Here is a 24601-nt window from a genome sequence, read left to right as displayed (position 1 = left end):
CAGGATCTAAGGGGTTTAGTTGCCAAAATATTCATACCTGAGAGCATCAGAAGGGCGGGTGTGAGACGTGCTGTGTGCCTGGCTTCTGGAGTCTGTACCTACCAGCACTGCAGCACAGAGTAACCCCAAAACGCCCTGAGGGCAGCTCTGCATGCACCACCCTCGTTGCAGTCAGAGATGGCCGTGCATCAGCATGGAGCTGCTTGAAAAACTGGGGGAAGAGCATCCCAAGGGTCGCAAGCCTGAGTTCCCAAGCAGGGATGCTCCCTGTCCCTGGGATGCCAGTTCAGGCACGGTGCCACACTGGTGCTGACGCATCCCTCTCTGACCAGGTGTCTGTTCTCTCTCCCTTCTCGCTGACCGCAGCGGCGCAGCCCGGTAAGCTCCTTCCTTGCACCCTTCCTTGCTGCCTTTGGCCATGCGTTTGTGCAAGCAGTGATGTTGCAATGCTCTGGAGGGGGACGTGAGGGGGCTTTTATTGCATGTTGTGTGGCGAGAGCGGGGCTTTAGGTTGCTGACCATGCATTATTTGGCATAGATCAGTCCCCAGCCCATCAGAGGTGAGGATTTTGTTTTCATGCTGCCTCCAATGGGTGGCCATCGGGTTGGAGTGACAGCTGTCAGCCGTGTGCCAAGGCAGCTGTGAACTCGGAGCTGCCAGGTGATGGGTTTATGGGGCACAAAGTCGTCTTGCTAGGCTCTGTCTGCTCCCTGCCTGCTGGGAGCAAACCTGATTTCCTAGCATGTACGTGCGGGTGGGCATCTCTCAGCCACGCACAGTAACTCTCAGCCAATTTCTGCCCTGTGTGCTGTGCTGCTGCTGCGGGTTCTGATCGCGACGTGCCTGTGTCCCTGCACACCCCGCTGACCTCCTGTGTTTGTAATTCCAGGGGATGATTAAGAGGAATTTATCCAGTAAGTATGTCCTAAGTAATTAGTGCAGACAGCTTGGCGGTGGCGGCCTTTAAAATTAATTTAATAAAGGGAAGGGGGGGAGGGGGAGGGCAGGTTTGCTGTGGCAGAAATGATGGCACCCAAGTGTCCCCTTAAGGAAGGCCATATGGACATCCCTGGGGTGCCCTGTAGCAGAAGCACAGCCATCTACTGTAGAGACAAGAGCCGAATTAAGCCCAGGCTTTTCTCTGCCTGCACCTCTATAGTGGGCTTAGGATGGGATGTGGGGGGCGATGCGGGGTTGGGGGCACAGCTCTAACTTTGCTCTGTCTGACCTTGCACAGGTGAGGAGATCGCACGGCCCCGGCGCTCCACACCCACGCCAGAGCCAAGCAGGTCAGTCTGGGGGGTACATGTGAATACACACCATACATCTGCAAAAGCTCACTTGTGCATCAGCCAGCACAAAGGCCTCAGAGCTCCGTGGAGTCCATCAGTAGGGCTCTCCACTATGGCTACCATTAGGTTGTCATCCAGATGTGACTTGAAGCACCTTAGCACACAATTACGTGCATGCCGAGAGTCTAAACCACACCAGCTCCCTGCAAGTACAGGTTTGTGCTCAAGCACAGCTTCTCACAGCACATTGTGAATGTTGTGTGCCTCTGTCCCACAGCAGGAAGCCCCTGGAGGACCCAGCCACACTGGCACCGCTCTTTGGGCCCCCGCTGGAGTCAGCATTTGAGGAGCAGAAGCTGGACGGTGTGTTGGGGTCTGCACCCATCCCTCATAAAGAACAGCTCTGCTTAAATCTTGGAGCAAAGCTGTCCCTACGTGTGGCTCTGCACGTATAGCCTAAGAAAAACAGTGTGAGATGCTTAAATGTGATATAGAGGAGTTGTTGGGGTTTTGTTCCCCATCTGCGTAAATGCAGTTGGGTTTATTTGTTTAATACCTGGGTTATTTTCTGTGTATCCTCAAATTCCAGAGGATTTCAGTAATTAATTCAATGTTTCACTTAATGCAATAAGCCTCCAAAGACACAAATTGGCATTGTTTTATTTGTCAAGCATCATGAGTGTCAAATTAATTGCACGTCTTGTTTAAAAAGCAGGCAGCCCTGTAGTTGTCTAACATTACAGGGGAAATAAATGCCTTTAATTAGTGAGGGGTTGCCATCAGTGTTTAGTTTCCTCTCCTTGCAAGCTTTAGGTGAGCACACCTTAACTGCTCCTTCTGCTATTTGCAGGAAAAAACCTTTATCATCTCCATTGCACTTGTATTTATTTGCTTTCTTTTCCCAGCTCCTCTAGACCAGCCTGAGATCTGGGGCTCCTTCCAGCCTAACAGCACTGAGTCCCCAAAGCTGCAGAGACCTTTTCCAATTGGAAGTAAGTTGGCAAAAAAACAAACACGTGTATACATACATGAACCCAAACCTTCTGTTGTTGCTGCTGGCTCTAGATAGTGTTGGGAGAACAGCCCAGTGCTGTGCAGAGGGAGCAGTAGGAAAGCAATGCAAACCATTCATGGAGATCATTTTCTTCCACCTTCCTTGAGTGCCCTGCATTCAGCTGGGCATAGAGCTGGTCCCCATAGCACACTGAGCCAAGGGAGGGTCAGGTTGGATACTGGGAGAAATCTCTTCTCCCAGAGAGCGCTCAGCACTGCACAGCTGCCCGGAGGTTGGGGATCCCCATCCCTGGGGGGTGTTCCAGAGCTGTGGGAATGTGGCACTGAGGGATGTGGGCATAGAAGGGTGGGCCGGGGAGCTTAGAGGTCTTTTCCAACCCAAATCATTCTATGCTCTCCTCTCTTTCCCTCGCAGCTCCGCCACCACTGCCTCCCAAGAACGTCCCGGCCACGCCGCCCCGCACTGCATCACCCCTGACAGTGGCACCAGGTAAAGGCCAGGCGCACAGCTCCTCGCACGTGACGTAGTGCGGCCGGATCCGGACCCGCGGGGTTGGCTCCCCCAGGGCATCCCATGCAACGGCTGCCTTTCAGATGTGAATTTGGTCCCTGTGTGTCCTGTGTTGCGTCCGTGTTTTTTCAGCAGATGTCGCGTTCAGGGCGATGCTGCAAAGACGTTGCTGGTCCTGAGCTGGTGTTGCTCTGGCTCGGTTGCTGCTCTCTTCTCTCCGTGCTGCTGGTGTCAGTCACTTCTGGGAGCAAAATATAAAGCCAGCCTTAAATCCTGCTCTGCACTGGCAATAAATAGCTCTGCTGCCTCTCTCCCACTCTGCTTCTGGGCCTACAGAACAGTGGGCTTGGGCTGCTCCTGCCCGCTGTGCCCTCCCAGGTTGTGAGCAGGGAGAGGCATGTATGCTGCACTGTGAGTGAAGGAAAGCTGAGTGAGGCATTGGCATGCAGCTGGAGTAAATCCAGTGCTTTATAAGCATGCAATAGATGGTGCTGCTTATAGGAAGAGATTGCAGTTCCTGCTCCTCCAGGCTGTGCTGTGTGAGGTCAGACATACTCCTGCACAGCATGTGTGCAAAATGCAGCCTCACTCCATGTCCCTGAGCTGCAAACAGTGAGCAAAGCAGCAAACTGAGCTGGGACAGGAGTGTGGGCATTGCGCTGTGCTGGGGTGTGTGATGGAGCCTTGCAGCCAGGTGTTGTCAGTCATTAACAGCGATGTGTGGTGGTGGTGGCAGCTCAAAGAGCAAGCGGAGAGCCGCCAGAGCTTCATCTGCTGCCGGCTGCAGCTGAAATACATACACCCTGTGTGCTGTCCTGTACTGCATGCTCTTCGCCAGTGGGAGCGTCAAACCAGCATGTGTAAATGTATATATTTATATTTATGTGTGTATAAATATATATATGAGAGGAGTGTGTAAGAGAGCTTCAGTTTGCTGTGCTTACTGTGCGAGTCTAATAGCTAACTAATAATTCCTGGTGATGATAATGACGCTATTTAGCCGTGACATAATGAAGGCTGTGTGCCAGCTGTAAATGGTGCGTGGAAAGGAGCGCCTTGTGTGAGGCAACCCGTGGGGCTGGGCGGCTGCATGCTCTCCTGTGCAGTGTATGTATTTCAACCAAGTGTGCTTTGGGAATGATGTCCCCCAGCAGCCGATGAGCCACGTGCTTGGCAACGTGCTTTGAGCATCCCTCTAGAAAGCAGCTGGCGCCGAGCCCCGCGCCACCGCAGCCCTCTTAATGCTAAGCTTAAACCCACTGCTTTGACCGCAGGAGGTGACCAGCCAGCCACGAAGGCCAAAAGTGACAAACCACCATCAATCAATGACTTGGACAGCATTTTTGGCCCCGTGCTATCCCCCAAGTCTGTGGCTGCTCACGCGGAAAACAAGTGGGTCAATTTTTCCGATCCATCCCCGGAAAACACGACGGCGGTGCCGAGGCCCCGGGAGCCAGCAGCATCCCCCCCGGTGGCAATGGGCAGCCCGGGGGCTGAGCCGCCCCGTGCCCTGCCCTCCCCGCTGCGCCTGGACGAGCTGCAGAAGAAGGCTTTGGAGCAGCCCTACGCAAAAGAGGAGAACACGGAGCCAGCAGTCGCCTCACCCAAGGAATTTGGGCCGGGACAAAGAGCCACCCCGCCGCCCCCTCCGCCGCCCACCTACCGTACAGTCGTGTCATCCCCCGGGCCGGGTGCCAGCAGCGGAGCAGGAAGCCCCAGCGGTACGTCCTGCTGCCCCGCTCTGCTTCCCCTGCCCTCGGCCTCCGTGTCGTCCTCATCCCTGCCCCCTGCTGTGTCTGGTGTCAGATGGGTCTGAAAGCCTTCCCTAAGCCTTCCTTCCCAAAGCTGAGGTGTTCCATCAACCCTTTCCACCTCTGCTTTGTGTGTACACCCAACGTCACAGGGAAGAGGGGGGCTATGTTTGCAGCTGTGTCATCTGTAGGCTTCAGAGTGAACAGAGGCACAAATACTTCAGGTAAACCATCACCTTGGCGAATAATCGTGCAGCTTTTTCAGTCTGCTTGTCTCGCACCATTGCCATGGGGCTGTTGGGACCTCAGTAGGTGAGTGGGTGAATGCAGTCCGTGTCTGCCCTGCCCTGGTTTTGGCAGCAGGCAGCCACAGCTGGGTTTTGAGAAATGGCTTTCAGAATGTGTGTTTCAGAGGGACAAAACCCGATAGCTTTGCCTGATGTGTGCTGCCTGCCTGGCTTCACCTGCTCAATTATAAATGTGTGTCTACTGGGGCAAGCAAGCTCTGAGAGGTCAGTTTACACCAGATCTCTGAGCTTCAAAAGCTGCAGCCTTCTTGTGTCGTGTCAGGGCAGAAGCAGGGCCCTGCACCGGGACTTGTGCCACTCATAAAGCCATATAATATCCTGAGTTGGAAGAAACCCGTAAGAATCACTGAGCCCAACTCCTGGAACATCCTCACCAGCTGCCATCCTGCATGGAGACCTAATCCAGGATCGACCTGTGTCCCACTGCCGTTACCAGCTTTACATCAAGAGCAATGGGTTGGAATTGGTCCCAATCACTTTAATGACACCTTGGATGGGGTGGGAGAGCGGGTAGGACCCCCCTGCTCCGTGTGTGGTTGGAGGAGCTTTGGTGTCTGTGGTGCTTTGCTTTTCCTGTGAGCGCGGCTTGGCTCTGCGGCAGTGCTGTGACTTGTTGTGCTGCTCTCATGAGGTTCTGGGGGTTGGTGGGGTGGGATGGGGACTCTGGGGGTTGCAGCCCGTATCCCAGTGCACCACTCAGAGCTGGAGCATCTCCAGGAGGTCACCGTGGGACCGTTGAGTTTCTTCATTAATTACTTCCCGCCACCATGATGGCTGAGCTGCACTGACTGACCTGAGGATGGGGATGTGATGGTGGGGCAGGTGGTGAAATTCCTCTTGGTGTGAGCTGCCTGCAGTCAGGCTCCCTGTTCAGAGCATTCTCATCTCTTACTTGTTACCTTCTGTCTACTTTCTGCGTGCTTTGCAGACTGCTGGCTGTTATTCCTAACCAGTCCAAGGTGGGAAAGCAAGCTGTAAACATGCCAAATGTTGAAACATGCACACAAAAATAGTACAAACCTTTATACAGCCGCATCTAGTGGCAGTTGGATGTTGCTCCGTCTCCCTTCCTGCTCCTCTGTTCTCTCTCATTGTGAGGTCTGGGTTGCTGCACCCAACTCTGCTCCACCGTTGGGGTGCTGGGGACCCTGACATGTTCTTGCCTTGGTGTCCCATGGGGGGTCTGACTCCACCATGGCTGGGCAGGGAATCAGAGTGTGAGCAGGTTCCTGTGGGGTCATGGTGCACTGCTGATGGTTCTTGCTGCAGAGCGACCTTACAAGGGGAGGAACGAACGTCTGTGAGTTAAATCTGGCACCTGGAAGGCCTTTGGCCAACTGGTGGGACACTGCTTCTGGATCAAATGCATGTGTGGATCCATCACATGACATTGAGTGCTGCTGGATTACCTTTGCATAATTCTGGTTTGGCTTTGAAAGTGACACGGGGGGGGGGGGAATCAACCTTTGGCATCCAAATTAAGCTTCTAAATAAGAAGAGCTTAATTTTCAGATGCTTGGGTGAGTGGCTGGGGCTTATGCTCTTTAAACAAACCTACATCTCATCTTAGCACTCATTACATGGGTCCAAGCTCCGTAGGCTTTGCTTCAATGTTTTCTTACTGTATGCTCACATGCAAAAAGCTCAGTGAGCTGTTTTCCTTCTAAGTGGGGAAATACAAATCTAAAAGCATTATCTTACTGTCTGCTCAAGCAGAGAGTGCTGCTCCAAACCAGACTGTGCTCCTGCAGTCTGTGGTGCTGGTAACCAACACTGAGTAGGTGGGTGCTGGGATATTGGGGCAGCATCGCCGTGCTGCAGGTCCACTTCTGTTGGCCAGCAGTGGTCTGCGATCATTGCACAGTGCTGATATCAACAAACTTACCTTGGGAGGAAGGTTATCCATGGAACAAAGAGATCCACTGGGTTTTCTCTTAAGCATCTCTTAAAATTTCTGTCTGGAGGCAAAAAAAGTCAGCATGGCCACAGCTGCCAATGACCAGAGTGACCATGAAAGCCTCACCATCTTCTTCATGGAAGCTCTCCCAGAGAGCTGGGCTGTTGGCAGTGCTCCCAGCAGATCTGCTTTTCCGCCCTTCCCACCCTTGTTCTTCTTCACTGGGACAAAGCCACATCCCTGCCTTGGCCTCTCCTCTTCCCATGGCTGGGACTGACCCCACGATGGCCCCATGCACTGCCCTGGGAGCTGCAGAAGCCCGATGAGAGCTGTACCAAGACAAATGGAGGAGGGACACTCAGGAAGAAGAGTCCAAACCTCTTCTCTTGCCGACACAAGCCGTCAGGATGGAGGGGAAGAAGTGCCCTTTCCCTACAGCTCTTGGCACAACGAAAGCTGTTGCAGGTGGAGATTTCATTCCCAGTTCATCATTTTCTCCTGCTTGGGTAAAGGTGCCAGACTCTGGGTACTGGGGTCACCCCCACAAGTACTGCAGCAATCACGGCATGCTCAGCTGTGCAAAGCTGCTGCTCTGGAGCAACCATCACAGGGGAATTGATGTGGGAACATCTTGTCTCCTCCCCATCAGCTCCTGGGAGCAGTGTCTGTGTGCTGATGTGCTGCTGATGCCCCATCTCTATTGCAGGCTCCTCGTCCCCAGCTCGCCCTGGCACACCACTGGCCGCCTGCAGCACCCCACCACCCCCACCACCACGACCTCCATCCCGGCCCAAGCTGCCCCCTGGCAAGCCCTCCGTCGCAGACCTGGTAGGTGCAGCATGCTTGCATTTGCAGGGGCTGCTTTTTTGTTGCTATTTATGCACAGAAATAAATCATGTGGGAGAACAGCAGTGAGCTGCATCCCTGGGGGGTGCAGGAGTTGGGGTCTGCCTGGGCTTAGCGGGTATAGAGAGGGTGGAATGTTATTCCTGTGCCAAAAGGGATACGGTGCCCGGCATGAAGCCTGGGCCACTGGGATGTGAAGCAGCACAGGAAGTGGGGATGGGAGCATCAAGGCAATGCTTGCTGATGCTGCTTGCACTAAATGCAACCCTCCCCACGGGGCCCCAGGCTGTCAGCGGGAGGGGGTGCACCACGGTAGCATCTTCAGCAATAGCTTCTGTTTGTTTAATACAAATGTTCTGTGTGTATTTTCTTTAACCTTGTGTTATTTTATGTTTTTCTCCAGTCCAGGCCTTTTAGCCCTCCTATTCACTCATCCAGTCCTCCTCCGATAGCACCTTTAGCCCGTGCTGAAAGTACTTCTTCTATATCTTCCACCAATTCCCTGAGCGCAGCCACCACTCCCACAGTTGGTAAAAATCCTACAGCACTGCTTTTCTTTCACCTTTCCTTCCTCCAAACAGCCTTGAGAGAGCGCCCAGCCCCTTTTGGTTTGCTAGCTCGGTCTTTGGGTTCAAGCTCATTCATTGTAATCAGGTTTTCAAATGCAAAAAGGGACAGGAGCTGGGTGTGGAGGGTCCTCAAGGTGTTGTTGTCATGGAGGCTTTCTCCAGCAGTTATAGAAAATAGGTGTTTGGGGGAGGTAGAGGTTATCACTAAGTGCAAAGCAACAAGGAACACGCTTATGGTTTATAAGGTTGGTCAAAAGCAGCTTTTTGTTGGGGATGCTCATACCCTGGAGGGGAGGGGGGCTGGAAGCCAGATTCTGGGATCCAGGAAGCAACAACTGCTCAATCTCTTCAAATGTCTGAAATATGCATTTCCCCTTAAAGTGGGAGTGGGAAATGGGGTCTTGGCAAAGGCTCTTCGAATCCCTTTGCTTCACACATCTTCAATCATAACAAGGTGCTGCTTCTGGAGGAAGCATCCTCAGAAACACGTTTCTTGCTCAACCCATGGGGTGGCATGGGGCACCTGCAGATACTCCATGTCTGGCTGTCAGCTCTGAGGTCTGTGCTCTGGGGGTGCTGCCTCTCCCTGTGCCTCCGTCCCTGTCACCTTGCCTGCACCCTCGCTTCCTGCAGCTCCATTTCGACCAGGATCACACCCTTCTCCCTTTTCTTTCCGTGGCTTTTCCTGTTGGTTGTCCTGTTCTGATGATGTGCCGGTGCGTTCAGCGGGAATGTCCCATGACACTGCTGTGCCACAGGCTGGCAGCAGCTGGGACCCTTGTCACAGGAGCAGGAGAAGAGTGCTAGAGAAAGAAGTGTCTGGAAAAGCAACACAGATTTGTTTGTGTCTGTGTGCTTGGCAATGGTGTGAGGCGTTCCATGGGATCTCCCAATATGAGGACACTGGGAATGGCAGCACTGCCTCCCGCCCACATCTCCATCCCACTGGGGCTTCACCCTGGAAGTGTGGTGGGTGTATCTCTTCAGCTCCAGCACAGCATGCTGCCGCAAACTCATGGAGGCTTTGATGGAAGACAACTGAGTAAGGAGCTGGTGGAGACCAGCAGGAGAGTTGGTATGAAGTTCGGGCTGTGCTCATTGCCAGCAGCCCTGCCCTTGTGTGGAGTTCCCCCTGGGATGAGCTTGAAGTATCTCCTCTAAGTGCTCATTTTTACATATACATATTTTCCTTTCCCATATAATTTAATGAATGAAGCTTCTTCATGATGTTTTGCAGTGACTCAGTCTTTGCTCGCTGTGTCCATCCCAGCCCCAAGCCCCGGGCAGGGGTAGGCATCACCACAATGCTCCCCTTGCCCCAAGGGCTGCAGCCCCTCGTCAGAGCAGACAGTGCTCTCACTGTAGGGTCTGATGATGCCCTGGGGATGTTCACCTCCACCACGATGCCCCCAGAGCAGCCAAGTCCATCAGAGCTCATCCAAGGGTGCTGGGAGTGGTGGTTTTCTTGCGTGTCCCTCATGCTGTGCTGGTGTGCTTCCATCCTGGTTGCATGTGCGGTCACTTAATGCGAAGAAAGAAGCTGTTGTGTTTGTGCCAGTGAGCGTGCAATTATTTTTCTCGTTAAAATTCTTCTCCTTCTGTTTTTGTTGATAGATCGTGCTGCTTGATTTCACTTGGGACTTGTTTTCTCGTTGTTTTTCTTTATTACTCTCTTCTTTGCGTTTCTCCCATTCATGTTGTCGGAAGAGGATGCCCTATGACAAAGTGCCCACGTCTGCACTTTGGGGAAATGTGGCCTGAAAGTGGCCCTGGTGACAAAAAGCACCGAGGGGTGACATGCCATCACCTCGTACGTTCCAAAGGAAAGGGTTTGTTCAGCAGCTCAGGATGCCGTTCTCCCCCAAACCCATCAATTTAGCAGCATTGGTTTCAGGCGCTGCTTCTTCTCCAGCAGTTTTGGGGTGGTGTGAGTGCAGCTGACTGGTGACAGTTCCAGTCGGGCGTCTGCTGCACCATGTGTGTGTGTCCACGTGGAGTTGTGTGCCCTGAGATTCACATCGCCGTGCTGCAGTCCGGCCGCACGCACTGCCCTGGTCATGCCCATCATGATCCCCATGGGATGCGGTGTCGGCAAGGTCTAAGGCACCCAGTCCTCTCCATCCATAGGCAACAAGAGAAATCCTTTCCAAGTGGGCAGAGATTCCCTTCCATTGGGCTTCCATAGCTTTGCTTCCTGCTTTGTTCTCCAAGCAAACCCTGAGTTTCAGAGCCCGCTCCCGCCCCGCACGCTCTTGGCTTGCTGCGCTCCCTGCCCCATAGCGAGACGGATGTCCTGCTCTGTGACTCACTCTATGTCCTTCTCTCTCCCTCTCCTGAACCTTCCCCATCCCGCTTCACCTCCTGGCCATACAGAGAATGAACAGCCTTCCCTCGTTTGGTTTGACAGAGGAAAGTTTTATTTGACTTTCGAAGGTAAGTAGTGCGCAGGCTCAGCTGCCGCTCGCTCCCCGCTCGCTCGCTGCCCCGGGCTCCCCGATGCTGCGGCCCAGTGCTGTGCCAGGTGCTATGGCTGCTTTGGTTGGGTTGATGCTATTCATCAGTGAGCTGTTTCCCTGTTGGTTTACTTTAAAAAAAAAAGAAGAAGAAAAGAAAAAAAAAAAGGAAATATCTCAGTACCTGGGCTGAATGCCATGGAATTGCTCCAAAAGCACCGGTGCTGCCAGGAATAGGATTGTCACTCTGGGCTTGTGGCTCCCCTGGGAAACCGCAGGCATTGCACATGCAGAGACCCAGCCAGGTAAAGCCATCCCCTGCAGTTATCCTGCTTGCTACCTGCAGGGCAGGGCTTCAGCAGGCAAGTCCTGAGCAAAACCAGGTGCTTAGAAACACTCAGAAATTTTTTTATTATTATTATTTTTTTTGATTCATCAAATTGATTCTGTCACCTTTGAGCTTTCTTGCCCTGCCACCCAGCGCAAGGGAATGAGCATCCTGCAGCTGGGGCTGCCGGGGACGTGGCTGCATGGCTCCAGGATCCCCATGGCTCTTGCATTCCCACGACAGGGTGTGCAGAGCCAGACTGGGCTGCTCAGCTGCTTGAGCAAAGTGCTTTTGGTGAGGGTGATGCCAGCACTGGGCAGTGGTCGGTGTTGGTGAGGGGCAGTGCTGCTTCTTCTTCTCCTCTTTGCCTTTTCCATCGGGGCAGCTGCTGGCCCCTTCCTTCCAGTGCTCATTTGAGTCTTGCTATTTCCCTGAGCTGGGTTCCTGTCCTCTCTCCTCCTCCTCCTCACTGGATTGGGCCCACAGCCCTGTGAACACGCTGGGGGATTGGTGTGGTTTGGCTTTGTAATGATCATCCGATCTTTTTGGCTGTTGGATCTGAAGTTCTGCGGATCACTGTGGCAGTTTTTCTGGTTGGGGTTCCTTTTGTTGCTGTTGTTTCTTTTTGGCTCTGGGCAGAGTATTTGCGTACCGTGGGGTAATTTTTCTGTACTGGTGATGTTTGGACTGTGCTCGGATGGCTTCGCTCCTTCCCCTCTATTCTGCACCATCATTCAGGCAGCAGTCAGGCAAACCACCCCTGTGTGTGACAGCACTGTGATGGGAAACCCGCCCCGCTCCCAATGGATAACAGCAAATGAACCCAGTGGGCTCCGAAGCCCTGCTGGGTGGATGCTGATCTCCTGCATTGTCACATTCCTTGGCCACAATGAAATGCATCCAAAAATGACTCCAGAAGCTGGGGCTAAAAGCTCATTGGCCCCATAGCACGTACTTAAATCAGTCTTCCTCCTCCAAAAGGAGCGGTCAGGCACTGGGACAAGCAGCCCGGGGAGCAGAGGAGCCTTTTCCAACCTTGATCCCGCGATTCTAAGTCGAAGTGTTTTTGTGGAAGAAAGCTGATTACTCTCTGGATTTATTAGAATAGTGCGGGGGTTCATGGGGAGAAGTGGAGGGTGTGAGAGCTGTGGGTGCCGGTTGCGTCCAAAGGATTTTTGTCCTTCCTCTGCGCCGGGGCCTGGGGTGAGCACGTTCAGCACAAACCCAGGTTTATGGGATGAGTGATGGCAGCGGGAAACCTTTGGGGAACCCAGTCTGGGTGATTTCAGTGGCTCAGCAAATCCTGCTGCGGCAGAGCTCGGGGTGCATTGTGCGCTGCTGGCACAGCGTCGTTATCCAGGCTGAGCCCATGCATCCTCCTGGGGCTCCTTGTGCGTATGGCCAGGGGGAGACGTGTGGCTGTGTTCATTGATAATGCCCTGCTGAGCTGCGTTAGGGCTCCAAAAGGAAAATCCCAGCCTTGGGGAAGGCTCTCCTGTGCTGCTGGGGGGAAGCAGCTGTGTTTTCACGTGTTGACGCTCTGCCGTTACAGTGAGTCTCTCAGAACTCAAGGTGTAGTCTCACTGACAGATTTCCCGTGAGACCATCCAAATCCCAACGTCCCACGCTCACATCCCACTGCAGGAAAGCTGCAATGCCACGAGGCTGAGCCACCAGCCAGGACCTCAGCCAGCAAGCACGGGCACTGGCAGCAGGACAGCGGAGGGGAGATGGGCTTGCTTGCAGAGCAGCACGAGCTGGCAGCAACCTGCTGCATGGCATTGCTCACTGCTGCCTTCCTATGCAGCAGCTCGGGCTGGCAGCTTGCATGCGCTTGCATGCTCAAAGCGAAATCATTCCCGAACAGTGCATTTCACCCTTTGCCATCACTTGTTATGCATTTTCGGGACAAAATGACCCTAGCGTTGAACTTGATGTACAAGATTGCAAAACAGTGCATTGTGGAGAATGTGGGCATGTTTGAGCCTGCGGGGCTGTGGTTTGTAGGCAGCACTGCTCCTGGCCACCTCCTGGGGACATTTCCTGGTCCCCAGGGGCTCAGAGCCCACAGGACCTGCGTTGGGCACATTTCTCCTCAGGTACAGAGCTTGCCTGGGGCTGGTGGTGAGGCACCAGCAGGCACGTTGCATGCTGGTTGCTCTCAATTGGTCTGCCCTGAGCGCTGGGGGATTTCCAGCATGCCTCAGGGTTTCAGACTTCCCCTTGCACTGCTGCTGTCCTCCTTTTGCTGCAATACGCCATGGCTAGGCTGCAAGCAGTCATGTATCTGGCCAGATCGCTACTGCTTCACAGCCTTAACCGTGGCATAATGCAGCCCTTGGTGGATTTGCAGCCCTTGGAGTCGTACATGAGCTGTGCAGAGAAGCAGCAGTATTACATGTATTACAAGTGTGCATGGAGAGCCGTGGGCAGGCCTCGTGCAGCCCCTTTGAATCCGCATTGAGCTGCAGGGTGAGGAGGTGAGCATCCCACTCAGTGCAGAGGGGACACCGAACTGCCCTGCCTCTGCTGGGGGCTGCAAACCTAAATCTGCACAAACCATCCCCATGCAGGGCTTGGTGCCCCATGCTCGTGGCGAGGCTCCTCTGCTCATTTCCTTGCTTGTCTTTTAAGGGGAAAAGAATCACTTCAAAATGATTTTCAAGCCTAAGACAAAGCCTTGGGGTCCTCTTCTTTTCACCCTTTGCCCACAAAGCCACATGCTGGGCTCTAGCAGGGTACACCCTGGGGTGGGTGCAGGTCCCCATCCTGCAGCTGACTAGCAGAGGCTCTGCTCTGTTGTAGGGTCGTCACGGGGCCCCAGCCCGCTCACCATGGGGGCACAGGACACCCTGCCCGTCGCTGCTGCCTTCACTGAGACCGTCAATGCTTACTTCAAGGGAGCCGACCCCAGCAAGTAGGTGCCGGCCGTGGGGTCTGGGCGCGGGTGTGGGAGCCTGGGGTGGGAAGGGGGGGCTTTCACCACACCATCCATCCTGTGCTGCATTTTGAGCCCTCCTTTTCCTCCCCCTGGGTCTCTGTGCTTGGTGCTGCAGGTGCATCGTGAAGATCACGGGGGAGATGGTGCTGTCCTTCCCGGCAGGCATCACCCGACACTTTGCCAACAACCCCGCTCCGTCAGTGCTCACCTTCCGTGTGCTCAACTACAACCGGCTGGAACACGTCCTGCCAAACCCCCAGCTCCTCTGCTGGTGAGCCCCTACTCACACCCGTGCTGCCAGCCAGGCCAGACAGCTCTTTACGAGGGCAGGCTGCTTGCAAAACCACCTGCCTTGGGGTCTGGGCAAGTTTTGAGAAGGAAATTCTCAGCCCCTAAATATTGCTGGAGCACTTCCTTCGAGATCAGCCCCTTTGCCAAGCAGCACACAGTGGGTTTTGCTCATTTTCTACCCACTCTGTTCAGTTCAGATCCTGCTTGTAAAATGGAAGAGCCCATGGGAAGCTCCTGTGGTGGGGTCAGCATCCCTGGGGTGTTCAGAGCCGTGAGGATGTGGCACTGAGGGACGTGGGCAGTGGGGATGGGGGGTGGGCTGGGGTTGGACTGAGGATCTCAGAGGTCTGTTCCAACCTGAGTGATCTTCTGTTTCTATGTCACTGCTGGCAGTGACAGCACGCAGAGCGATGCCAGCACGAAGGAGTTCTGGGTCAACATGCCAAACCTGATGACGCACCTCAAGAAGGTATCGGAGCAGAAACCACAAGCAACCTATTACAATGTGGATATGCTCAAGTACCAGGTATGGCGTTTTGTCAGGTTGAATTCTGCCACAAACATGTGCTGTAGGTGATATGGTGTGCAGGAGGTGGGGTTTCCATAGCACAGAGGAGGTGGGGGCGTGCTGTGCTGGGGTACGGCACTCAAGTGGGGGCCCAGCATGAACCTTCTATGTGAATGTGAGGTGTTGTCCCCTCTAAAACGCATTGCAATGACTGAGTCTGTAAAATGGGATTTCTCCCTTCACCCCTACGGAAACTAAATGTTTTTTCTGTCATTTTGGAAGGTATCTGCCCAGGGTATTCAGTCTACTCCATTAAACCTTGCAGTGAGCTGGCGGTGTGAACCTGCAAGCACTGACCTCCGCATCGACTACAAATACAATACAGAGGCAATGACCACACCGGTAGCTCTAAACAACGTCCAGTTCCTCGTCCCCGTTGATGGAGGAGTAACCAAGCTGCAGGCTGTGCTCCCACCCGCCGTCTGGTAGGGATCACTGAGGATCATTAAATCCAGCACCCAACCCAGCACTGGGCTCTTACACAATATGGGGTGGGCGACCCAACTCTTCAACCCCCAGTGATGTTTTCTTGCTTGGGTCCAACCCAAAGCCACATTCCCAAAATTAAAGATCTAGAGCGTGGGCTGCCCTGAGCACATGCTTTTGGCAATGTTTGGATGGGGTCCGTGTAGCACCCTGCTTCCTACAGAAATGCTCTTCCTGATGTGTTTGCAGGAACGCAGAGCAGCAGAGGATATTGTGGAAGATCCCTGATATCTCTCAGAAGTCGGAGAATGGAGGTAATGCTGTGAACACGCGTGCTTGTGGTGGTGGGTACTTTGAGCAGGCGTTGGGTTTGTCTGCACACAGAGTCACAGGCTGGCCCAGGTTGGAAAAGATCTCAAGGATGATGAATCTCTAAGCTGCTCGTCACAGGCAGGGCCACCAACCTCCACATTTAATAGCAGCCCAGGCTGCCCAGGGCCCCATCCAACCTGGCCTTGAACGGGACGGGGCACCCATAAATTGCGGGTGCTTGCAGGGAGAGGATGCTATTTGTGATTAGGGAGCAAAGAGCCTGGAAAACGCAGGGTGTCAGCAGGACTGCTTTGCCAACCGGAGCTGGGGGTGCAGAAGGACGGGGTGGAAGCGCAGTGCTGGCTCTAACGCTGCTCTCCTGCAGGCGTGGGCTCACTGCTAGCCCGCTTCCAGCTGGCGGAGGGGCCCAGCTCCCCAGCCCCCCTGGCCGTGCAGTTCACCAGCGAGGGCAGCACGCTCTCCAGCTGTGACATCGAGCTCGTCGGTGCCGGTTACCGCTTCTCGCTCATCAAGAAGAGGTTTGCAGCAGGTAGGTGCCAACCCCTCCTGAAATGCCACCCCCCCTCGGGGCCGTTTCCCATTTGTGGAGGTCTCTGAGGGCGCTGCGTGGGGATGGAGGCGGTGGGTGGAGGAGCCTGGCTGATGTCTGGTCCCGTTCCCAGGTAAATACTTGGCCGATAACTGAAGGAAACGCATGGAAAATAACCAAGGACTACTGTGAGCGGAACGGGTTTTAATTACAGCTTAAGGAAAACGAACTAAATCCTGCACTTGGGACATTTCTGTTGGAAGTGTCGATGACTTTCAGATTTTTTCCTCAGAAAACACCGTCTTGACCAGTCCTACAGTATTTACTTCTAGATGTAACATTGTTAATGGTTTTAAAATGTAATTATTGTATTTGTAAATTGTACTCATTCCAGTAAGGCCGTATTTTGGAAGTTAGACACTTGAGTTTTAGCCTTTTACCATTCATGAAATGGATGTAATTTAAACCGTGGTATATAAATTTAATAGTAGTACTGTTGAATGGCACAATGCTTACAGAGGTAGATTACATTTTGTCAATATATACGATTTAAATTCGGTGCAGATAGCTGTTATGGGGGGTGCCTCACCGAGGGAGCTCCTTCACTCCCCTCCTGCCCACAGCGTGTCTCATGGCGGTGAATAAAGCTCTCCATCTTCAGGTTCAGCTGCTTGACGTGCAGAGCAGTGTTTCTGTGCAGGCAGAGCTCACAGCTCACAGTGGCACCGTGGTTTTGGGGATGCGTCCCCAAAGCAGGCTCCGGATTTTTGGTTGCGTTTCCGCCATCCTTTGCTTGCTTCTTCTATTCATTTCCTCTGCTTTCTGAAAGCCCCGCAGGTTTAGGAACTGCTGTAAGGGTGTGCAGCCCCGTGCTTTTCCTTCTTACCCTTTAGGCAGGGAAAAATGACATCTCTATACAGAAATACTGAGAAATGAAGGCAGCACGACCTGACCCTGCCAAAAGCAGCAGCACTGGGAGCAGCTGTCTCATGGAGATGGGAAAACCTTCAAGAGCTGTGCAGGGGTGGAGAGCTCTTTCAATGGGGAGCAAAGGAGAAGACAGCAAGCTGTGCCCAACCTAAAGGAAAATAGGAATGTCTGGAGCTGCTTCAGCTCTGGGATGGCTCCTGGTTTGGGATGTGTGCTGCAGGATGGGCGCTCTGTGTGCACGATCATACGAAGTATGAGTGCAGGAGGAAAGCACGACTCGGTTATACCCAAATCCACACAGATTTGGAAGCAAACCCGCCGGCACTCCTGGATGGAGCGCCCTGCCCTGCCCAGCTATTTGCTCCCCTCTGAAATGGAAATATGTACCAATGATGTGAGCCACCCCTTCCTGACAGAGGGCAGAACCTGAAGTTTCTGCCCCGTCAGTTCATGCTGTGTACAATTGTTATAAACTCATGCTTCCAGAGGACACCTATGCCATAGTCCCGAAAATAGGGATTTTATAGTGTAAATATGACCAGAACATAGATATTTTACTTTATATTTCATTTGAAAGACAAGCTGTTTACATTAGCATTGGGATTTTAAATGCTTTTTAAGGAAAAAAAGAGGAAAACCAAATAACCCAAAGCTCAGCCCAGCTCCCCTCCTCCCGGTGCCCCTCACTGCTGGGACCCAACGGGTGCTGTGGGTCAGGTCCTCCTCATGGTGGTGTTGCCAATGCCTCGCACAGGGTTTGGGTTCATTCTTAGCTGTTGCTTCCCCGTTGAATGCTGCTCCTGTGTTCTGCTGTAGGGCTGCTGTGCGCTCATCCCTTAGCTCTGCTTCTTTACAGACCTTCATTTTGAAGCATACTGTGACCGAAATCGATGGCATTTGAGGAGACACCCGAGGTCAGGGATGGGGCTCTGAGCACCTGTGGGGCTGTGGGTGTTCTGCTCATTGCAGGGAGTGGGACCAGGTGGCCTTTGAGGATCCCTTCCAGCTCAAGTGATTCTTTCTATGAACATCACTACATTGTGCATTCCCTACAAAAAAATCACTGTCTTAAAGGCTTCATTTCATCACCAGAATTACTCTTTTCTTCTTCCCTCTCACAAACTGGCAAGGAAAGCAATCTTTGTAGAGCTGAGGACTCCTATGGCTGCAGTTGTTCTCAGCCCTGTTTCACTGCAAGGAGAGACAAAGCCCTGTAGGAACAGCTGGGCCCTGGCAGCTTTACAGGTGCTTGGAGCACCGTATTGCTCTGTTAGACTTCTCTCTCTTGACGTGCAGGAGGTCACCGTGGGAATGCCGTGCTAGAATCCTGCCCATAACCCATGTAGGGGTATCTGAAACCCACCCCTTTCTCCCAGCTCCAGCTCCATCCAAAGTGCTCTGGGGGCGATGAAGATGCCCAGGTGCTTTGGTGGTGTGTGCGTGTCCATAAGGGAGTGGTGATTTGGGATGGGAATGGCATCAGGGCAGAGGGGGACGTGGGGCTGCTGAGCTCAGAGGGACCCCCAGCCTCCAATTGGGATCCCCAGGGCACGGCCCGACAGAAGCTCTATCGTTTTACGAAATCCCTCGTGTATAAAATGTTTATAAATATTTGTGGATGAAGATACACAGGTCTATTTTTAAGATTTAAGTTAAATAAGTTAACAAACGGCTGGCCTTTTTTGCCTCGACGTGCAATGGGATCTATTATACCTTTAGTCTGCGATGGCCTAGGTACTGCTTAGTCTGTGATGAAAACTTTGCTGCTTACCCAATGTTCTCAGAGAAGAGCTGTAAGAGGCGTACAGGTTTGTTGCACACGGACTACTGCAGCAAAGCTCTGTGTTTGACCACTGGTAATATGAATGTGTTGTATTGACTTGTCGAAGATAATCATGAGACAACATATTTTAAATGTTACTTGCCTTATAGATTAGGATACGGATACGTGGATATCATTTTTGTAAATAATGTTTTTTATAAATGTCTTTTCTCCATTCTCCCCATCATCCACTCCACCAAATCTCGAATATGCAATTATTTACCACGCATAATATTGCAACAAATAAACCCCCACGTCAGAACAAAGTTTATTAATCCTATACATGAGAACCACATGAAACACCCCCTTAAGTTGCAATTTAAATGTGATTTTTTTTCCCCCCTTGAAAATAAACAGAACCCAGAAAACAGAGCTTTCTTTGTGTGTGTTTTGATGTCACAGGCAGGAGAATCACAGGGAGGGGGACAAGAGGATCACGGGCTGCCATGTCTCTGTGTCCCAAATGGCATTACTGCTGGGGCCATGCAATGTGACCCTGCTCAGGGATGGGGCTGCGATTGGGGTTGGCACACAGAGAAATGTGGGGACCTGTGTGGACCATGGGGACATTGAATCATTAAGGTTGGGAAAGGCCACTGAGATCATCTATTCCAAGCAACCCGTGGGGGCTGTGGGTCATCTAATGGGCTGTGGGGAGTTGTGGGGGCTGCGGGGACATGCAGTGCTTGTGGGGATACATGGGGGCAATGGGGGCATGCAGTGCTTGTGGGGACACATGGGGGCAATGGGGGCATCTAGGGGCCAGCGGGGGCTGTGGGTACACACGAGGGACACGGCTTCAAATACACGCAAGGTCTGGGAAGACCCTTGTAGGCAACGTGGATCCACCACGGCCCCGTGCGGAACACGAAGACCGAGCGGCGTGGCCGCAGCGACGGACGGGGAGCCGCGGGGGGTGGCAGAGGGGCGGGCTGCGGCTGCCGGCGGTGTCTGGGCGGCGCTGCCCTCCGTTTCCCCTCCGCCTCCCCTCTGCCGCTGCCGGGATGCGGCGCATCGCGGGCTGCTCGCCGCTCTCCTCCCGTCGGCCCAGCGCCTCCCGGGCCGAGCAGCGCGGCGGGGCCGACAGCCATCCCGCTGCGGGTAGGGGCCCGCGGGGCGGGGAAGGCGCGGGAGGCGTCGCGGCTCACGGTTCCCTCCCTCCAGGTCCCCCCGAACGATTCCCGGTGGCGGCGGTGGACGCCATCCTGAAGGCCGTGCTGGAGGGCTGCCTGCGGGAGCGGCGCTACGAGCCGGGGCCGTGCCGAGAGATGGCCGCGACCGTCAGCGAGGTGCGCTGAGCCGTGGGGCCGCGGTCCCGCTGGGAGGCCGAGGTTCCCCGGGAGCGGCCGTGCGGTGTTTTGCCGCCTACGTTGGTGGAGAGGGGCGGGAGGTCGCCGCTTCGCGGCGCGGTGGCTCGTGTGTGTGTGTGAGCGCCGGGGGGGACGAAGGCGCTGCTGCCCCTGCGCCGTGCCTGGGTTGGAAGGACGTGGCGGATGTTCTTCACCCAGAGGCAGCGAGGCCCCAGCAGTGCCCAGAGCTGCGGGTGTCCCGTCCGCGGCCGTGGGCAGCTGCAGCTGGAGGAGTCACCCAGCCCACACGTGGGGCTTTGTGGCCCCTTCCAGCCCAGCCATGTTGAGATCACAGCATCACAGAATTGTAGGGGTTGGAAGGGACCTCCAGAGATCATTGAGTCCAACCCCCTGCCAAAGCAGGTTCCCTACAGCAGGTCGCACAGGTCGGCATCCAGGCAGGTCTTGAACGTCTCCAGAGGAGACTCCCCCACCTCCCTGGGCAGCCTGTTCCAGTGCTCCGTCACCTCACTGTGAAGAAGTTCTTGTGCACATTTGTGCGGAACTTCCTATGCTGCAGTTTCCGGCCGTTTCCCCTTGTCCTGTCTCCAGTCACCACTGAAAAGAGTCCGGCCTCGCCATTCTGCCCCCCACACCTTAGATATTTATAGACCCGGATCAGGTCCCCTCTCAGTCTTCTTTTCCAAAGACTGAACAGACCCAGTTCACTCAGCCTTTCCTCATAGGAGAGATGCTCCAGGCCCCTCGCCATCTTTGTGGCCCTCTGCTGGACTCTTTCCAAGAGATCCCTGTCTGTTTTGTACTGGGGAGCCCAGAACTGCACACAGTACTCCACATTCTGTGTTTTTGTGCTGCTGTCCTGAGCCTTCAGCCTTACAGCTGGTTTGGCCCTGGAGCTCGGCAGCGCAGGACAAGCAGAGCTGCCTGTCAGTGTGAATGCCCACAGGGAAGTGACCTCATCAAGAACACTGCTCACCTGCAGTGTCTTCTTGCTTAATGTCTGCCCTTGTGTTCCTGTAGTGAAGCAGAGAGCTGTGCCTGCTCTTAGCAATGGAAGTGTTGGTTCTCACGCGCTCACTGCCTCAAAACCAATGAATTTGAACTGCTGCAGGGTGCCCAGAGAGGCAGTTGTGCCCCAGCCCTGCACACACCCAAGGTCAGGGATGGGGCTCTGAGCACCTGGTGGAGCTGTGGGTGTCCCTGCCATGAGCAGATGGCTTTTCAGGGTCCCTTCCAACTCAAACAGCTCTATGATTGTCATCAGGGATGTCACAAGGGCTGAGCAGTGCCATGTTGGCACTCTCCATCCCAGAACACCCCGTTGCTGAGCACCCCCTGTGCAGAGCTCACCGGGTGAGTCCCAGCACAGCCTCTCTCCTGCAGGTGATCAAAGCTCGGGTGAAGGACCTGGTGCTGCCGAGGTACAAAATCGTTGTGGTGACACACATTGGGCAGCTGAACGGGCAGGGCATGCAGATCGGCAGCAGGTGCCTGTGGGATCCCACCACGGATACGTTTGCATCCTATGTCTTCCAAAACACTTCGCTGTTTGCTCTTGCAACTGTCTATGCTGTCTATTTTGAATAGCGAGGTCGCAGCTTTCAGCAGCAGGAGAAATGAATTTCAGTCTGAGCCCTCCTGTTGCTGAGAGCAGCAGTGAAGGACCAAGGCAACATTCAGCTGCTCAGAAGCGTGGTTCCCCTGAGCTATCGTTGTATTCCCCAGGGCTTTCCCTGGTTAGTGATTTTCTGTAGGATGCAATTTTGCACCTTTAGCTGCTTTCAGCACTGGCTGTCCCTGTAACACTTTTTCTCCTTGAATTTCCTGTGAGCTTCTGATCCCTCAAGAAATCAGAATGGTTTTTAGAAGGCAAAACAAACGCGTTTGGAACCAATCCACACGATGGGGCAGCTCAGCCCTGGCCCCATGCAATCACTGCCCTGCTCATGCAGGGTGCCATTGTGTGGCCATGCAGAAGGCAGAGAGTTTTCTTGGAGGTGGCTGGCTGTCCCATCCTTTTCCAAATCAAGTGCCTTTAAATGAATCATGTTTGGATTATACTGAACTGACATGTCTGGCCCCTTTTATTTAAGGTGTCTGAGTGAAGTGAAAAAAAAAAAAGAAATGGTCTTTCTCAGCTGCTTCCTCCCCATAGACAACAGGAGAAATGCATCTCTCTGAGCTCAGAAATATATTTCCCATCTGTCCAGTTGCAAATTGCCCACTGGGCAGGGTGTCAGGTAAATGGGAAATAACTCATGACTCCTCCTGTGTGTTTTGAGGGCAGACAGCGGGGTCACTGTGTTACCTGCTGCAGCGCTCCCCGTGCTGTGCTGCCCTGCACAGAGCATGTGCTCGGTGCTGTTCTCATTTTGGTACCAGCAGGTGCTTGTTGCTACCCCTGTCTCACAGGTGATGCCCAGGTCCAAAAGCTGCTCTTGGATTTTTGTGGAACACACAGTAGCTTGCTGTGTTACAGCTTCTTATGTGCAAAGACAGGAGGTAGATGGGAGGACTCACTTCTAAAATGGCAATGCTAAAACACTGCAATACTTTGTAGAATGGCAACAAACCCACCCGAGTTGTCACTGCAGCTCCTACCACTCAGCCTTTGCCCCTGCGCATAAAGAATAAAAGAATACAAGAACTGTGCTTTATGTCATGATTGTTTTAATACCTTCAAGCAACGGCCTCCGACCTCCCCAGCAGCGGCTGCGTTAGCACAGCAGGCTGATGTCCCTCTCACTGCAGCCGACGCTGCAGCAGGACGTGGTGAGCAGTTTGGCCACCTCGCGCTTCTTGAGCACGGCCACCTTCCTGCTGCGCTTCACGTCGCGCTCCTCCTGGGCTCTGCCCTCCTGGCTCTGCTCATCCGCAGCCCCCAGCCCCTGTGCTGCGAATGGGGAGGGCTCCGAGGAACCGCCGCTCTCCTGGGACGAGGACAGGGAGCTCTCGCTGCTCTCTGCTGCGTGGAACAGAAGCTGACGGTTAGAAGTCGTGCCTCTCAGCCTGCTGCTGCTCTACGTCCCTCAGAGGATGGAACTGGAACAGCTGGTGGTTTCCTGGAACACGGGCATGCTAACAAATCCAGCACCCAAACTGCTGGACGTTCACTTGTGCTTCTAATGATGTGCATTCTATACATGGTGGTATATCCGGGCACAAACTCCTGGAGTTCATACAGCTACAGGGGCTATCTGGCTTCATTCAGCAGCGGTGCTTCCTGCTCTCTGGTAGCACACTGCATTGATGGCAATGGTTTTTCTGTTGAAAGCTGTTGCTACAACAGTATTGTCTAAACAGGCAGACGTTATTGCACGGAAAATGTGGGAAGCCCCTGCTCCTGTCATCTGCCTCATCTGTCTTCTCTTTTCTCTAGTTATTGTAATCAGAGCACAGATCTCCAGCAGTGCACGCAATAGCTGAGTACACAACAGCGTGGGAAGGTTATTGCAGATTACACGTCTCACATTCTATGTTCTTAATCCTAATATTCTCAAATTGTTCATGTATTTTCTGGATTAAAGTGGGAAAGAGGTGTGTGCTGCTCGAGCTGGAGGTGGAACACGTGCCAACTGCAGCAAGGCTTCCGTGTGACACGTCCATATCATAGCACAGGGCTGTCCTGCCATAACCTTGGACCTAGCTCACGGTTCCTTGCAATGACTTATGGCACCTTTTCCATTCAGCAAAACAGCATGTGGAGCTAAGAAAGCAAGCCGTGAGGGAACACGGAGCACACATTCACATACGTGAAGCTGTGCTGCTGTGCTTGGGAGGCACCTCCCAGCTCAGCACCTGCTGCTACTTTGCTCCTCCTGAGCCCCCTCACAGTCAGGCACAGACAGCACTGGGGTGAGCCTGTCGTGCATTAGTTGATAACGGGGTGATAGGTCATGCATTAATTAGTACTTACCAAACAGGTACTGGTAATTAGCCAGATCCCTCTTCCACCGGGAGCCGCCACAGGTGAAGACGATGGCTCTGACAAAGTCTCTCCCGCAGAGCTTCACAGCATTGCCCTCCCCTTCGGCTCTGTGCAGCACAGCCAGCAGGCAGAGCGCAGCCAGGGTCAGCAGCGTGCTCTTCATGCTGGGTTTTGGGGCTGGAAGGGAGGCGAAGGAGTGCTGTGTGGGGCTGAGGTGGGGAATGCTGCTGGGAGCTCCCGTTTATAGGGGTGGCCCATCCGCTCCACTGGGCAGCAGCTCGCTGCAGGGTGAGCTCATGTTTGCCAGAACCAATTGTGTTTGTGGTGATGTTTGAAGTGCCTCGGGGGTTTGTTTGGGTGTTAAAGACATCTTAGGACTGTGTAACTGCTTTACAGTAGGAATACTTGTAGCATAACATGTTTATAGGAAACGGGCTTACATCAGTGCTCTTAATGCATACGTGCTGCAAAAATGTTTATGACGTGTTTTGTAGGTAATGGGTTTCATCTCCATGCGCTTCCCTTGCAGCCCGTTGCCACCATGTGATGTGGG

The 24601-nt window shown here is 53.6% G+C and overlaps 3 protein-coding genes across 5 annotated transcripts in view; 2 read left to right on the top strand and 1 right to left on the bottom strand.

Annotated features, from left to right (window-relative positions):
* SGIP1 (SH3GL interacting endocytic adaptor 1) overlaps positions 1 to 19182 on the top strand; it is a 34192-nt gene extending 15010 nt beyond the window's left edge. Inside the window, exons 1-17 of one of the 3 annotated variants that reach the window (XM_048944300.1) lie at positions 352 to 378; positions 891 to 915; positions 1239 to 1290; positions 1571 to 1656; positions 2199 to 2285; positions 2723 to 2797; positions 4093 to 4539; positions 7481 to 7602; positions 8024 to 8150; positions 10563 to 10622; positions 13776 to 13887; positions 14027 to 14182; positions 14596 to 14728; positions 14993 to 15195; positions 15446 to 15510; positions 15894 to 16058; positions 16192 to 19182. In XM_048944300.1, coding sequence (XP_048800257.1) covers positions 894 to 915; positions 1239 to 1290; positions 1571 to 1656; positions 2199 to 2285; positions 2723 to 2797; positions 4093 to 4539; positions 7481 to 7602; positions 8024 to 8150; positions 10563 to 10622; positions 13776 to 13887; positions 14027 to 14182; positions 14596 to 14728; positions 14993 to 15195; positions 15446 to 15510; positions 15894 to 16058; positions 16192 to 16214 — 1935 coding nt within the window. In that variant the 5' untranslated portion in view covers positions 352 to 378; positions 891 to 893 and the 3' untranslated portion in view covers positions 16215 to 19182. Of the gene's footprint in view, positions 1 to 351; positions 379 to 890; positions 916 to 1238; positions 1291 to 1570; positions 1657 to 2198; positions 2286 to 2722; positions 2798 to 4092; positions 4540 to 7480; positions 7603 to 8023; positions 8151 to 10562; positions 10623 to 13775; positions 13888 to 14026; positions 14183 to 14595; positions 14729 to 14992; positions 15196 to 15445; positions 15511 to 15893; positions 16059 to 16191 lie in introns of those variants that run through there. The other 2 variants (XM_048944301.1, XM_048944299.1) reach the window with 2 other exon arrangements.
* A 632-nt stretch (positions 19183 to 19814) lies between these two features.
* On the top strand, positions 19815 to 22814 carry DYNLT5 (dynein light chain Tctex-type family member 5). Its single transcript, XM_048944312.1, has 3 exons — positions 19815 to 19911; positions 19975 to 20099; positions 21504 to 22814. The coding sequence occupies exons 1-3, from the start codon at positions 19815 to 19817 to the stop codon at positions 21705 to 21707; spliced, it is 426 nt and encodes a 141-aa protein (XP_048800269.1). The 3' UTR covers positions 21708 to 22814.
* A 23-nt stretch (positions 22815 to 22837) lies between these two features.
* INSL5 (insulin like 5) lies at positions 22838 to 24601 on the bottom strand. Its single transcript, XM_048944313.1, has 2 exons — positions 24037 to 24601; positions 22838 to 23085 (listed from the first exon to the last, which is right to left on the bottom strand). Exons 1-2 carry the CDS (start codon positions 24209 to 24211, stop codon positions 22838 to 22840), a joined length of 423 nt encoding a protein of 140 aa, XP_048800270.1. The 5' UTR covers positions 24212 to 24601.

This window comes from Lagopus muta, chromosome 5, assembly GCF_023343835.1.
Source record: "Lagopus muta isolate bLagMut1 chromosome 5, bLagMut1 primary, whole genome shotgun sequence".
NCBI classification, from domain to species: domain Eukaryota; kingdom Metazoa; phylum Chordata; class Aves; order Galliformes; family Phasianidae; genus Lagopus; species Lagopus muta.
The sequence above is the reverse complement of the archived record's forward strand: the minus strand, read 5'-3'. Positions and strand labels throughout refer to the sequence as shown.